General features: G+C 50.1%; 2 protein-coding genes across 2 annotated transcripts in view; one reads left to right on the top strand and one right to left on the bottom strand.

Moving 5' to 3' along the window:
* The window catches only part of LOC102880033 (creatine kinase U-type, mitochondrial), a 5,127-nt gene extending 3,944 nt beyond the window's left edge, over positions 1-1,183 (top strand). The window contains exons 8-10 of the mRNA XM_006920433.3: positions 276-410; positions 615-740; positions 949-1,183. Coding sequence (XP_006920495.1) covers positions 276-410; positions 615-740; positions 949-1,065 — 378 coding nt within the window. The 3' untranslated portion in view covers positions 1,066-1,183. The remainder of the gene's footprint in view (positions 1-275; positions 411-614; positions 741-948) is intronic.
* Positions 1,184-1,407: 224 nt separating this feature from the next.
* The window catches only part of STRC (stereocilin), a 15,790-nt gene continuing 2,085 nt past the window's right edge, over positions 1,408-15,112 (bottom strand). The window contains exons 4-29 of the mRNA XM_006920432.2: positions 13,715-14,969; positions 12,692-12,754; positions 12,484-12,594; positions 12,147-12,313; positions 11,768-11,954; positions 11,515-11,630; positions 11,119-11,251; positions 10,591-10,773; positions 10,265-10,303; positions 9,914-10,081; positions 9,697-9,762; positions 9,080-9,205; positions 8,691-8,749; positions 7,775-7,898; positions 7,546-7,658; positions 5,935-6,070; positions 5,327-5,523; positions 5,037-5,127; positions 4,673-4,829; positions 3,874-4,043; positions 3,216-3,371; positions 2,678-2,820; positions 2,349-2,497; positions 1,991-2,088; positions 1,747-1,894; positions 1,408-1,551 (exon numbers count right to left, since the gene is read on the bottom strand). Of these exons, the coding sequence (XP_006920494.1) occupies positions 1,463-1,551; positions 1,747-1,894; positions 1,991-2,088; positions 2,349-2,497; positions 2,678-2,820; positions 3,216-3,371; positions 3,874-4,043; positions 4,673-4,829; positions 5,037-5,127; positions 5,327-5,523; positions 5,935-6,070; positions 7,546-7,658; positions 7,775-7,898; positions 8,691-8,749; positions 9,080-9,205; positions 9,697-9,762; positions 9,914-10,081; positions 10,265-10,303; positions 10,591-10,773; positions 11,119-11,251; positions 11,515-11,630; positions 11,768-11,954; positions 12,147-12,313; positions 12,484-12,594; positions 12,692-12,754; positions 13,715-14,969 (4,444 nt within the window). The 3' untranslated portion in view covers positions 1,408-1,462. The remainder of the gene's footprint in view (positions 1,552-1,746; positions 1,895-1,990; positions 2,089-2,348; positions 2,498-2,677; positions 2,821-3,215; positions 3,372-3,873; positions 4,044-4,672; positions 4,830-5,036; positions 5,128-5,326; positions 5,524-5,934; positions 6,071-7,545; positions 7,659-7,774; positions 7,899-8,690; positions 8,750-9,079; positions 9,206-9,696; positions 9,763-9,913; positions 10,082-10,264; positions 10,304-10,590; positions 10,774-11,118; positions 11,252-11,514; positions 11,631-11,767; positions 11,955-12,146; positions 12,314-12,483; positions 12,595-12,691; positions 12,755-13,714; positions 14,970-15,112) is intronic.

Genomic DNA, 15,112 nt, shown 5'->3' with positions numbered 1-15,112 from the left:
CATTCCCTCAAGTTTCTCTTCTTCCACATACAAGATATTTTTCTGCAATCTCATCATTATGGGCTTGTAACACCAAAATTGCCTTGTATACAAGATAATAACAAACCACCTCCACCAAGAACAACTCCAAAGAAAACCCCCCCAAAACTGAGCGGTGTCATTCTTACACATCCCAAGTTTCTGGTTCTAGACATATTTCTAAGTTTCTGTGGGTCTGGCTAAGAGAAGGTCCACATATTCCTGACTTTTCACTAACAGAGCCTTTGTGGACTCAGGTGGAGCGGCTGATCCAAGAGCGTGGCTGGGAGTTCATGTGGAATGAGCGTTTGGGATACATCTTGACCTGTCCATCTAACCTGGGCACTGGACTTCGAGCAGGAGTACACATCAAACTGCCCCTGCTAAGCAAAGTAAAAGAGTTGTGGGGTTAGAGAAGGGTGTGAGTGAGGAAGGTGGCTCTGTGTGGACGGGAGGGAGTGGACACTTTGGATAGGAGCTAGACGCATTGTGGCCAAAGAGTTGGGGAAAGAGCTCTGGGCAGGTTCGGAGCTCTCTCAGGTAGGACCAGTCTGTGCCCCTATTGACCCTGCTCCCAATCTCTATCTCCCCTCTAGGATAGCCGCTTCCCAAAGATCCTGGAGAACCTAAGACTCCAAAAGCGTGGTACTGGAGGAGTGGACACAGCTGCCACAGGCAGTGTCTTTGATGTTTCTAATTTGGATCGACTGGGCAAGTCAGAGGTGAGATCTTCAGGGATTAGGGTGAGGAGAGGTATAGGTCTGTGGGGTTGAGATATGGCAGTGAGTGAGTCTTGGGAATGTACTAGAATCTGAAATAAAATTCAGGTTGGGTGGGGAGGCAATTGGAAATCAGTTCTCAGAACAGGCAAATCAGTGATGAAGAAACTCAGTTCGCGGGAAGCAGAGATCAAGGGTTAGTGTCCTTCAGGTGGAGCTGGTGCAACTGGTCATCGATGGAGTAAACTATTTGATTGACTGTGAACGGCGTCTGGAGAGAGGCCAGGATATCCGCATCCCTCCACCTCTCATCCACAATAAGCATTAACTTCCCGTCCTCAGCAGATGACTCAAGATCTCCAGGACTTTTGCCAGTCTAATGGTGGCCCATTCTACTTGCCCTGGATGCTGCCCCTGCATTCCCTCTATCCCAGTAAAGACACCTTGCTGTGCTCCAGCTGTCTGTGTTATTTCTAATGGTGGGGTGAGGAGGGAGCAGGCTCCTCAAAAGGGAAAAAAAGCAATGGGGTTATTTATGATGGAAAGAGACTCCAGATATGGCATGCCAGGAACTCTGATTCTCAGGTGGGTGGAAAGCATTAGCATATTTCCCATGTTCCTCACCAGCTTCCTGAGAATAATTAGAACATACTTCCATTTGCACTTTATTCACTATGACTTAAGGTTTCTTTCCCAACAATCTTTCTTTAACTGTAGAGACAGGCTCATAGTAGGTTGCCAAGGAAGCAGATGGCTAATGCCAGGACCCAGGAGGGTTGTGACCAGTCCTGGAGGCCCCAGGCTGTGCTTCGACCTATAATGAGACAGAGAATAGAAGTAATATCACAACTATGCTCCCCAGAAACCACTGATACTTGGAAACTCTCTGCCTGTATACTCCCTTCATCAGGAATCTCCCTGGGTGGTTCTATGAGCCAGATAATACCAAGTTAGGGGGCAGATTCTGGGTCAGGAGATGGAAGGTTAGGCTGTGCAGTTGAGAACTCACCCTGCTGTTCTGGGCTCTCCATCCCCTCATGCTGGGCCCATGCAACTGCTCGTCGCTGCTCAGGACTCAGAAAGGCCATTTGCTCAGGAGTGACAGCCACAGCCTGAACACTGGTGAGACTAGACAGCTGGATGGGGCTGAATACCACCTGGGGGTGGGGCCAGGAATCAGTATATCCAGTGTAGCCTACCTTGGGCTCTGGCTCTCTTGTGATCACCCCAGACCCCAGTCTATCAATACTTACAGCAAATTTAGGAGCAGGGATGACAGAAATGGCAAGAGGGGTAAGGCCTTGGATCTGCTCCCGCAGCAGTGCTGAAAGAGCCAGGTCTGGGATCCCAGCTGTTGAAGCAAGTGGGATGGGCGTCCAAATGTTGTGTTAGGTTGGCTTTCTCCCGTCTCTTCAAACCTATAGACCTTCCCTTCCAATCACTTTCAAAGTATCTTACCATAGATCTTCCTCAGTACATCTCCAGCTTATTACCTAAACGCCCTCCCAGACTCCGACATTAAGAATTCCAGGGCAGTCCTCCATCCAGTCCATCCATGGTATGGAAACCAATACCTGACAACCAGCGCCAGCAGTGGCCCAGCCTTCCTACCTGCTATTGTACCAATTTCAGTGAAGATCTCAGGCCCCCAGTTACTGACTGGGCCAAAACCACCAGGCAGCACAAGGAGTTGGGCCAGAACCTCCAGCTGGTCCTCAGAACACTGGAGATGTAGGTTGCCCAGGAAGAGAGCTGCTTGGCTGTGAAAGAGTGGGAAGGAAGGGAAAAGGATTCAGCCATGGTGATTGGGTCCATGGTCATGAGATGGTTTCAAGTGAGGTCCCTTCCTCCATGGGACCACTCCTTCACGATCCTTCCCTCCCCAGTGAGCCCACCATTACCTCAGCACCACCACACACACAACCCCCTCCACAGGTGACCTAAACTCCCAACTGCTGATATGCCGTAGCTCCTCTGGCCGCAGTCCACAGAGTGTGTAACCCAGTGCAGTCAGGTGAAGGAAGTCCAGGTGGCTCACATGCCGGCCACTCTGCCGCAGGAAACTGGAGACCACAACCCGGAGCTGGAGTGGGGAAGGAGGGCACAGGATAAGGAGAGAAATCATGGGGAATTAATGAATGGAGAAGTGATTAGGAAAGTAACAAGTGCTACTGGATTATATTCTTTTATTATTAAGACCTGAAGCTCCAATAGCTATGGGGAAGGTTGAGAATCCAAAAAAAGAAATGGACAGAAAAAGAGGAAGCCTCAGGGAAACAAGCCAGGAGGAAATATTACATCTTCAGGTCCTCAGAGTGAATAAACTGCAGAGTTCCTAAGGCCACTAGTATGGGGTGTTAAGAAAAGATACAAAGAATGGCCAGGGTCATGAAAAAATTCCTTGGGGTTTAGATAACCTAGAAGCCTGGATCTATGTGATGGATGTTGGAAGGTAGTAGGGAGGAGGTAAGGTGTTACCTGGACGGAGCTCCAACCATCTATCTGCCCCAGGGTGCTCAGAACTCCCCAGTCCACCAGGATCAGCTCCTGTAGTTCCCGCTCTCCTAGACCTATTAAGAGCCGCCTCAGCTGCAGGATCTGTTCAGGACGGAATCCCCGGGGGGAACCCCACAACTAGGATAAAGAGAGGAACAATGCAAATGGAAAAAGCAATGGACCTGGAGTCAGAATGCTGGGTTTTAGTCTTGCCTCTGTCCTTAGCTATATAACTCTAGGCAAATCACATGCCTTATCCGGGTCTTAATTTCCTCAACTGTAAAATGAGAGGGTTAGATCAAGGTTCTTCTGACTACGGTGTTATTGAAAGATTCTGGAGTCTCAGTAAGAAAATATAGCAGACTCTAGTCCATATGCTATTAGTCTTTCTCTGTCTGACTTATTTCACTTAGCATAATACTCTTTAGGTCCAACCATGTTGTTGCAAATGCCAAGATCTTATCCTTTTTTATGGCTGAGTAATATTCCATTATATATATGTACCAAACCCTCTAACTCTTTTATCTCCTATTTTCCCCACATCTCACCCAGCTATTAATTTGCTTGTGTCCCACACCACACCAAACCAGCTTCCTAATATTTTTCCACCTTCAACCCCAACTGGCTTCCCATTCCTGACCTGTTTTGCCTTGCCCATTGCTGCCCGTAGTTCCTCAGGCCCAAGTCCTGAGTCTCCTGCAAATAATGCCAGGCAGTCCTCGAAGTCTGAGAGCTCCATTTCTGCAATCTGGGTTGCAGACCAGGCCGCTGGGAACGTCCCTCGTACATCTGCACAATTTGGCACAGGTTCTGAAGGGGGAAGGCAGGCCCAGGGGTCAGTGTAGCATTAAAGTATGCCCAGAGAGATATCTAGAGATGGAGTGACCTCTCCAACCTCTGGAGGACAGGCCAATGTGGGCAATATGGGTGAAAGGATTACTGTAGTGAGAGATTTATAGGACTCAAAGGATATTAGAAAAAGTGACTAGAGAGGACAAGCTCCACATTGTATAGGTGGAAGACTGAAGGGGTCGCCTAGGAGATTTAATGGCAGATCTAGATGAGAACCCAAGTCCCTAGCCCCACAGTGTCTCCTTCTGACGTCTTAAGCATCTTCCCAGCAGAGAGCTCCACACTTAGTCAAGTCTAGAGCTGAATCAGCTTTTAATGGATAAGAGAGCAGAAAAAGGAGAGTCCTGAACTAAAAATATAATGGGTTACAAATTCCCAAATCTATAGAGTCCTAGAACTAGAGGAGACTTTGAGATCATCCTTTTAACTCCTGAGCTTTACAGATTAGCAAGCCCAAGCCAGAGAACAGAGGGTGTGCAAATCTGCTCAAAGGGTACAGCACACCTAGAGCTCCGACTTCTGATGGCATTGTTGGATATTCTTTCCTGTTCACCCTGCTAGAGCTATGAGTATCTGGGTAGTTTCACCTGGGAGATAGTCCGCAGCAGGCCGCACAATCCCAGATACCAGAGCAGCTTTCTTGGGAGCGAGCTGTGGTCCTCCACACAGCTGTCCAGCTCTGCTCTCTTCCCAGCTCTGCTGCTTCTCTAGGAGGCGCTCCAGGGTCTCTGGGCCCAAGGCCTCCTGTGTGAGAAGGTGGAGAAGGGGGAGACCTGGGCAGGTCAGGGCCAACTGCTGCAGCTCTATTTCCAAAGTACTGTCTCATTTTAGCAGTCTCGCCCAGAATCAGGCTTCACATCCTTTGCCCTCAACCTTCTCGGTCTTTGCTCCCCAGAACCAGCTCACCAGTCCCTCTCTGTTCTCACTCCCTCCCTTGTTCCTTCACCTCACCCTGGGGATCAAAGAAATCGCCTCAGTAGACAGAGTAAACACTAGGCGTCCAGCTTGCTCTACTTCATCCTGGCTCCACAGCTCTGGTTTCCTGGAGGACAAGAAGAAGATCGGGGATTGGGATGCTGAGAAAACTACGAGAAAAGGGAAGGAGAAAAGAAAACTTGGTAAGATTGGGGACTCAGGTCTCCAAGGGATCTCAGGCATATTGAATAGGCTGCCACCAATGATGGTGGTTGAGAGGTTAGGTGGAGGATGAGTTAGAATCTAAAGTTCTCAAAGGTCCATACCCAAGAAGAGGTTCCTGTGACAGCAGCCATCCAAGCTCTGTGGCAAATGGCTCTCCCAGGCAGAAGCCTTGCAGCTGACTGAGGTGGGCCAGCAGGATCTGTAGTGGAATCCGTCGTGTGCTCTCTGTCCCCAGGAATCCAACCAAGGGACCCAATGTCTCCAGCACTTCCTTCGAGACTGTTGTCTCCTTTGGAGCCTGGAGAGGGGCATCAGGCCTTGGGATAATGCACTTCTGACTCAGAGGACCTGATTCTTTCATCAAGACACCAAGTTCTTTGATCTTCCCTCCTCTAGCTCCCAACCGAAGACCTATAATGTTCACTGCTATTGTTCGCTTTCTTAAACAATGAGCCTAAATAGAAGCAGGCAGAAAGATTGGGAAGAGGAATCTAAGGGCTTTCTTAGACTCCAGGGGATGTGGACAAAAAACATGAAGCAAGTTATCAAGGAATAGAACCAAGAAGTAGATCTAGGGGCTAATGCCTTATAGATGGGAGTCTGTTTGACAGCAAAAGTGTGGAATTGGACCTAGAAGACAAGATAACATTGTTTGAGAGGTAAGAATTGCCTAGGCAGCAGTTCTGAATCTGATAGGGTGGACTCTTACCAAGTTTTGAAGTGTCCTCTCTGCCAGGGCTGCCCGGTGGAGTGGGGTCAATGCCAGCAGTTGCTCTGGAGCAGTTCGTACCAGCTCAACCACCAACATAATGGATTCATTGGACAGTCTGTCCATCAACCGGACCCTATAGCAATTTGACAATGGGGCACTTGGAACTGAGCCACATGGAGAAGGGACCATACAATGCTACATTCCTCAGACAAGAGGTAACACCAGATCGAACCCTGAGGCTCTAACAGGAACTGATATTAAACAGTCCCAGATCCAATTCCCACATGAAGGGAGTGACATATTTCTAGTCTCCTGAAAAGAAATCACAAACAATCCTACCACATCTAATTGGATCAAAAGCCAAAAATATTAAGTACCATTAAAATTTTTCCCAGTTATATGGATTAAAAAAACTAAGGTTCACAGAGAAGTAAACAGAGTTTACTCCCAGTTCTTGTTTTCCACAGTGCCACCCTTCCTCTATTTGTTGTTAGGTGGTTTCTTCTCATTTGTATAGCACTATAAAACTTACAAAGTTCTTTTAGGTGTTATCTCATTTGATCCTTATGACAAAACCTGGGAGTAAAATAGTTATTTTTCATATCCTCTTTCACAATAAAGAACTTGGGGCTTCTGATTCATGGTCTGGAATCATTCACCTCATCTAGGCCCTTACGATTTTAAATTATCTCAGAGAACCAACATATTTAAACAGATTTCAATGGTATTTTAAAAAATACTTTTGCCCAGAAATCAGAAGTGGTATCCTGTACTCTGTCTAGGACTGCCAGTTCTGGAATTGGCAGGGTCACCATGCTTCTGGCCCAGATCTGTGGAAAGGCCAATAAAAATGTAAGGATGAGGTCAACTGCTTTTATCACCACCTCATTCCCAAGAAGACCAATAGAAGCCTTTTTCTACCCTGACTTACAGTTCTGATGGCAATGGGGTAAGAATTTCTGGATTGGGAGGAACCTTAGGTTCATCTCTTTTCTCCTGCATCCCATACTTGAATCTCCTCTACAATATTCCTGCCATGGGGTCATCCAAGCTAGACTTGTTCCAATGACCCTGAACTCACTACCTCAATTTTTCTTATATTGGGCAAAATTTGATTTTCATTCATTGGTCCTAGTCATGCCCAATAGGGCCATTCAGAAACATGCCAATCTGCTTTCTATTTGACAGTCCCTGGGGTATTTGAAGGCATTTGTCACATTTTTCAAACATTTCCTCTTTATCTACTCTTCTGAATACACTGAGAGCACCGTGCCCAAAGCAGACTATAATCATCTGAGGCAAAATTGGACCATTGCTTCCCTCATTTCAGATACTTTATCTCTATTAATGTGGCCTAGGTTATTTTCAGATTGCTTGGCAGGCTACATCACAGTGTTGCCACCCTCAGCTGTCCCATGCTGGGGCCATGTTCTGGGAGCCAGCCCATACACAGAGCAACTTTGAATAGAATCCTCTGCTTCTGGCTATAATTAATGTCAAGGAATCACCAGACAGAAAACCACCACTTCTAGGGCATTTTCTAAGGGCAGATCTTCTACTCTAGGTTGAATTTTCTAAGGATCCAGTGTCTCCAGTTGTAGCACTTACGGTAAGTCCAGGAGTAGCTTGGTGTCTAGCCCACTCAGTTCTGGCCCCAGGGTAGCCAGCTCTGGCTCTGGCATTGTCATCCTCCTCTGTAGCTCTGCCCAGATACAGGCCCTCTGTGGGACAAGGTGAGGAAGGTGCAGAGGCAGGACAGAGCTGGGTATGGTGGCTGGGTTCTGTACCCAGGGTCCATGCCTCCCTGCTCCCACTAATACCTAAGCATCCTTCTTACCAGGCTTCCTCGAACCCCAGTGGGCAGTTGATAGATCATGTGCACCACTTCAAGGAAGTCTGCCATGGAGTTGATCTGCTGCAGAAACTTACAAGACATGCCCCCTGCCAGGGTGCCCAAAGCCCTGTGGGTATGTGAGTGGGTAGATGTTCATTCAACACATGCCACAGCTTGTCTGCTCCTTGATATAAACACTCTCATCACAAGTACAGATGTTCATTTATGGTAATTTACAGTTTGAAAAATGTTTTCCCATAGATATTCTCATTGGCTCCCCACAACATCATGACCATTTATCAGAGAAGAAAATATTTACAAAGGTTCGGTGATGTTCTCAACATCATTCTACTAGAAATGTGGTAAACTGAGACTAGAGCCGCATCTTCAGATTCTGAAACCCGTGGTTCTTTTACTGTAAGTGTAGGTAAGGTAATACTTACATGTGTTTATTTCTGCTTGGCCAGTAGATCTGAAATCTCTTTGGATTAAACTAATAACAACAAATATCTTTTGGGAGATTACACTGAGCCAGGCACTATGATAAATACCTTATACGCCTTATCTCATTTAATTTTCACAACTATCTATGAGGTAGGTACCATGTTAATTATCTTTCTACGAAAGAAAAACCTGAAGCTTAGAGAGGTTAAATGATTTGCCCAAGATCACAAATAAGTAACAGGACTGGCGCCTGAACCCAGGTCCTCTAAATCCCTTAGATCTAGTCAGATAGGTGTGGCACTGTGGAAAGTCAGGGCATAAGGAGAGGAGGAGCCAGGAGAACACCCACAGGTTGGCACCATGCATTGTTCATCCCCATTATATCCCCATTACCGATTGCATGGTTCCTGACACATGGTAAGCATTCAAAAAATATTAGTTGAATCCAACTCACTGTTCAACACTAGTTACTCACTGCAGATTCCTGAGGGTCAGGTTGGTGGGCACCTGCATCTTCTTCCAGAGAAACTGTGCCTACGAGAGAAAGAAAGAGGAACTGCTTCCCACAAAGATGTTGCCCAAGGACTTAAGATGCCTCGGACCCAGTCCTACCTCTGACCCTATGGGCCCTACCAGCCTCCTACGCTCCCAAATATCCAATCTTCTCTCAAAAAGAGAGGAAGAGGGTGACAAGGGGCAGGGTTGGGGGAGATGACGGAATAGGAAGAAGGGAGAAGAAAGAGCAAAGTAAGTCATATTATAAGGAATACTAGTAATAAAGTGCCATATCTAGGGCTGAGGGATGGGCAAAGGAGGTGGAACAGATTGAGAGAGGAGAGTTGTGGGTTAAGTGGGGAGAGTTACCTGCTGCTCAGACCAGGGCAGATTCCGATAGCGCCTACGGTCAGCCAGCAGAGCCGCAGAGTCCAGTTGTAGCAGCTTTAGGGGGAGCAGGGGAAGCAGGCAGTCTGGCCAGGTGGTGGGAATGGGCTGCTGGTAGGGATGAGTGTAGCAGTGTAGTGACAAGTGAGAGGGTCTAGACTTGGCCCTCAGAGAAGAACCATGGGGCAAGGAGGAACTTGGGGCTAGGTCAAGGGTGGAACGGCAGGCGCCGCTGTAGCGAGGCACACTGAGAGTCCTCGCAATGGCAGCCAAGTGTTGCTGCTACTTAGGAACCTGATGAACTAAAGTGCCTTAGCTTCTTTGAGCCTTGGTCTCTTTATCTGAAGGTGGGGTGGTTGGCCTGGAAGATTTCTCAGACCCTTTTGGCTTTGACATTCTAGGGCAGTGTGGGTCATGCTGTCCTACATCTGGAACCAGGGAGAGCTACTAAGGTCTTGGTGAGCACAGAGCTAACCTGAATCCTCAGAGTCACTGCCTGGTGAGTGTGTGAGGCAGCACCAGCCCTATGAAACTGCTCTGGAGAGGAGCTAATCAGGAGACCCTACATGGAGAGGAGCTAATCAGGAGACCCTACGTACCTGACCAGGGATACACACAGCTGTACCGGCACTCGTTGTACCCACATTTTTAACTCCATCTTTCACCTGCATGAGAGTTGGTAGCATGTGTGTATTACTGGGTGTGTGTAAAAAAACGAGTAGGTATGAGCGGTCTTCCCTGGTCACAGGGAAGATGCACTTCTCCCAACCAGAGCCCACATTCCTGATTTTCTCATCCTCCCTTCTACTCTCATACCCGAAAGGCCTGCAGCAGTGCTGCGGTCTGGCAGGCTGAGAGGCGTGACAGTTCAGGGGCCAGGCAGGAACAGGCCCCAACCAGAACTCGCCTAGGGATGGCCTGGAGTGTCTGAGAGCTGAGGCCTGGCAGCAGAGGGTGCAAGGAGCAGAGCTCTTCCAAGGACAGCTGGGGAGCAAGAGAGACAAAAGGCCTGAAGAAGGAGGGGCAGGGTGCTGGGGAAGACAACAATCACAGAGCAGCCAGGCAGCAGGTATAAGGGGAGCGGAGAGGGAGGAAGGGGCAGATGTGGGAACCAAGGAAAGGGCACAGAGACCTCTGGGGGATGTGTGAGAAGTTGCTGCTACTCACTTCATGCCTCGGAAGGAGCCGTCCAAGCAGCAGGACAGCCTAAGGTGGGATGGGACAGGAAACAACAGCTCTCAGGTCCCCGGAAGCCAGGACCTAAAAAGATCCCTAAGACCTTCCCTCCAAAACTTCCAGCTCCTGCCCCACCACCCCCAGTGATTGGCCTGGCTCCGGGGTCTTCTTGATCTGACGAATGAGGATGAGGGAGTCCTCCTTGGAATAGAGGAATAGGACGCTTGAGGGAGGCTGACAGTATTCCTGAACATAAATCTCTTGACTGGGGTTCCAGAGGGTGGAGGGGTGGATGCCAGGGAATGAGACAGGCCCACCTGGGCAGGTGTGACACTGGTTCCCTGCAGGGCAGGAAGCATGGCTCTAAGCTGGGGCTCTGACAGCTCTTGCAGGAAGCGGAGGCCCAGCTGAGGGAAGAGAGGGGCCCAGACTCGCAGCTCCCGAGGGCTCATCACAGCTCCTCCAGATGAGCGCAACACCCCCAGAAGTTCATATGCCACCTGTAACCAAGGAAGGTTTGGGACTGGAGAGAAAAGGCAAGCAAACCTTAAATCTCTTCTCTAATCCCACATCTGGATTTCCCAAGGCCTGGGCTAGGGCTTGGAACCAAGGATGGGACAGGAGCATGATGTCAAAGGGTATGTTTGAAGTGTCATAGCCAGATGGGATAAGGTTAGGAATAGGTGGCAATAGATAAGAATGGTCATGGAGTAGAAATGGAGGTGGCAGAGGATGGGAGAGGGCTGGCAACACTGTGTTCAAGCTTGGTTGAGATGACTGGGCAAAATCTCAACACAGACCCAGAGAAATCCTGGAGTCTGGTGGGCCAGTGTCAAAGGACTCACCCGTCCTTGTGGGCTGAGGGTCCCGTTGGCCGCACATTCCAGCAGCCCCCGTTCTACTGGCCCCATCGGATCATTCAAGGGTACCAGGCTCTGCAGCTCCTCAGGGCTCAGGAAACAGGCAAGGGACCCCAGCCTGAAGAGGGCACGAAGCTGGCCTTCATGTGGTCACTGAGGCTGATACTAAGGCAGGGACCACATGAGTACATGGAGTCGGCACTCTGACCACTGAACTAGGAAATGCCATAAAACTAGGAGAGTGTCACAGAGAGCCCTCTCTCGGAGCCCTACACTGCCCAGGGCCAATGCCCCATCTTTTTGAGGACCCCAACCCATCACAGCAGCTGTACCTGCCTCTTTCTCACTCTGGCCACGATCACTGATCCCATGAACACTCACCTGCGCACCTGCTCCTCTCCATCCTGGACACTCTGGTTCACCAGGCTGCGCAGCACATGCCGGGCATGTCCCGGCCCAAGACCTGCCGCTGGCCAGCTATCCTCTAGGGCCTGGATCTGAGATGCAGAGGGTCCACTCGTGTTGGGATCACTGTGGGACACTTGCAAGGAGGGGCTGACTAGTAGACATGCCTCTGACTCCTGTCCCACCAATAGAAGATGGCCTAGTCAAGTAAAACAGATGATTCTCATACCTGGTGAGGACTGAGCTGTAGGAAGTTCTCTAGAGGAAGGTGGGGAAGCAGAGGCAGCACAGCCCACAGCAGTTCCTGGGGCCAGGCGGGCACTTCCCCAAATAGCTCAGGGGCCAGCAGTCGCCTTGCCAGAGCCTCCTTCTGTTCAGGCCTCATTTCTGGGCTGTAATCCCGGATAGCAGCCAGGCTGGGGAGAGTAATGAGTCTTAACCCTCAGCCCTGTTCCAAACTGTGCCCTGGTTCTCTGCAGCTGCATTGTCATGGACAGACTGGAGATTCTCCCTAGTTTTAACAGAGAGGAGCTCTGGAAGGAGGTGTTCTAGGCCAGTGGGGTTGGCCTGACCCTGACAGGATCAGGAGGAGTGTGAGAGAGCCTTACACACTGTCATTGGCCAACAGGGATGGTGGGAAGCGCATTAGGTCGGAGACAGCCAAGAAGGGGATGAGTGGTGACAGGTCAATGAAGAGCTGGGAGGTGAGACGTGGGTAACGCTGGAGCAGTAAGGCTGTCAGGCGACCCAGGGCCTGCTCCTCAGATGGTGGTACCTGTGGGAGCACAGGAATGGATGCTGGTTCTGGAGATGCTCAGTACTCTTGTCGTCTCCTCTCTTGAGTTCCTCATTCCACTGGGGCAAGCCCTCTGCACACCAGGTTCCGGATGCTCTTGATTCCTCGACTTCTCCCTTCATCCTGTTCCCCTTTCCCTCTATGCCCACCTGCAGCTTGGCCCAGGAACGGTGCATGAGCGTCAAGAAGCCCTGAGCAGCCTCCTTCTCTGCTGAAAGCACCAGTTGCTGGAGATTTTCTGGAGGCATGTGCAGGTATGCCTGGGAGTAGGAAGTCATGGTGAGTAAGGCCTCTCTGGGCAGGGACCTCAGGCCACAGCTGTCACCCAGTCCACCCATGTGCCCCTCCATCTGTTACCTGCACTAGAATCTGCAGGGCCCAAACACTCTTCTCCCTCTGGAGCAGATCCCACAGCACAGGCTGGTGGGGAGACAGACAAGATGCCAAGAGAGCTGTCTTCTCTGTCCCTCCTGCAGCTTCCTCAGGCACTCCAGCTCCACTTGCTAGGATGCTTGTTCTTCATCTGAAGCTAGTATGTGCATCTCCTCAGATATTAAACTCCTTTAGGTCAAGGACCATGTCTCTAACTTCTCCTTTATCCTCTTCCATGCCAGGCCCATAATTGGCTCAATAAATACTTGTAGATCTGAACCAAATTACTACAAGTCTACCTAATTCCACTTCACTGATCCCTGGGCTTGAGAAAGATGGGTCCTAACAGAACTTAGCAAGTGCCTTATACATAACAGGCACTCATTGAATAAGGTATGATATTTACATATCCTAGCCCCTTCATGCTACAGAGAAGAAACTGAAGCCCAAAAAATCTAAATTAAATTACTGGCCCAAGACTACACTAATTTGTGGCATAACTGAACCTAGAATCCAAGTCTTCTGATTCATACTCCCCTTGAATTTTTCTCGGTTCTACTTTATCTTCCTATATTTTGCAGCTTCCAATTCTCACTCTGTAGGGACAGAATTAGAGCCGTCTAACTTGATCCCTTTCTTTTCTGGAGCAGAAAGGGGGAGAGTCAAATAATCAGAAAGACTGATGTGACATAACATTTATTACATGTTTCTATACCATGAGCTGTGTTAAGCCCACAGCATGTATTATCTCATGTAATCCATACAGCCACCTTAAAAGAGTAACACCATTATTCTCTCTCATTTATAGATGGGAAAAAATGTTGCTCAGAATGGTTAAATAACTTACCCAAGGATGATCACAGAACTTAAAAATGAACTCAAGGCTGTCTGACTCCAGAGCTGTGTGCTTAAAACACTGTGCTATACTACTGCCTCTCAGTATTAGAAAATTCCCCGGGGGGGCCCATCCCTCTGTTCCAGGAGCTTTCACCTTGGCAGATCACTCACGCTGAAGCAGGCCAGCAGCTCCATCTTGCTTACACCAGAGCTGGGGCTGTCAGTGAGTTCAAAGCCCAGTGCGGTCTGCTGCTCCTCTTGTTCCAGGTATTCCCCAACTGTCTGCAGCACACTGCGCCGGCCCTCCGGGTGGAAGGCATCCCAGAAGGAGCAGTTGTCTGGGAGACTGGAGAGCAGCAGGGCCTGACCCAGCATCCCCTGGGTTTCAGTCCCTCCAGCTCCTGGACCCAGGAGGAAGGTTAACAGACGGAGGAGATAGTGTAGGCGTGTGGGGTGGGCAAGGGCCGGCACAGAGGACTGACAGCGTGGCAACTGGGATAGCATGCCAAGCAGGAAGGGCCCTGGGGCCAGGCAGAGTGGGGATGGTCCCAGTGGTGGCAGAGAGGGCAGAAGAGGGCCCAGTAGCCCCTCTAGGAAACAAGTGTCATTGCCCCCACGACTTATTCTGCACTGGCCTGCTAGCCAGGGCCAGAAGGGCACCAGGGCCTCATACATAGTGTCATTGATACAGACCATCATCAGGAAACTGCCTCCATCTGGGCAGCGTTCCCCACAGGGTCCAATGTGGCAGGGTGGGAAAGCGGTGACATCTGGGGTGGGGCCCTGGCACACGTGCTGAACCCAGGCCTGATTGCTGGGGGGCACAGCCTGCAGACTCGCCTCCCCACACAGCCGCTGGGCCCATAAAGTCTCATTCTCCAAGAAGCAGCCCCAGAATATCTCTGGGGTGAGGGGAACAGGGGGCAGGCCTTCAGGGCAGCTGGTTGGGGGTGGAAGCAGACCAGCACAGAGCTGCTTTATCAGGCGGCGGTTGGGGCCAGACAGGGCTGAAAAGGAAAGGTTGCTACAGATTGCCTCCAGGAACTGATCAGGAAATTGGTCATGGCAGGCCTGTAGCCAGCCTTGGGCACCTGGTGCCCATGAGACTGCATACCACACAGCTGTCTGGCAGATGGCAGTGGTGCTGGGAGGGGGCTGTGGGGTAGCAGGCCTAGCATGCTGGCAGAGCAAGTGGATGGAGAAGTTGGAAATGCTGTAAGGTGGTGCTGGGCCTGAATGGTTCTCGCAGAGAGCTTCCACAGAGATGGCTCGCTGTTGGCGACCGCTGCTGTGGGCTGAGGGCTGGGAAGCCCTGGGCAGAGGCACACCCTTGTTTAGGCAGTGGAGGAGGGCAGGAGGTGGGGGTGGTGATCCAGACAGAAAGCCCAGCGCCTGGACATCCCAGGAAAGGTTGTGCCGGACGCCCCTGGGTGCAGAGGGAGGAGCAGGCAGGATCTGGTCAGTTTATATTTCCTCCAGTAGAAGAGTCTGACCCTGGCCCAGAGCCCTGCAAGGGGTGGTGGTAAGCATAAGCTTTTCCAAAAGTGAGCTCCCTGGGAGTATAGGTGT

The sequence above is a fragment of the Pteropus alecto genome, unplaced genomic scaffold, assembly GCF_000325575.1.
Source record: "Pteropus alecto unplaced genomic scaffold, ASM32557v1 scaffold86, whole genome shotgun sequence".
Lineage (NCBI taxonomy): Eukaryota > Metazoa > Chordata > Mammalia > Chiroptera > Pteropodidae > Pteropus > Pteropus alecto.
This window is presented reverse-complemented; position numbering and strand designations above follow the sequence as displayed.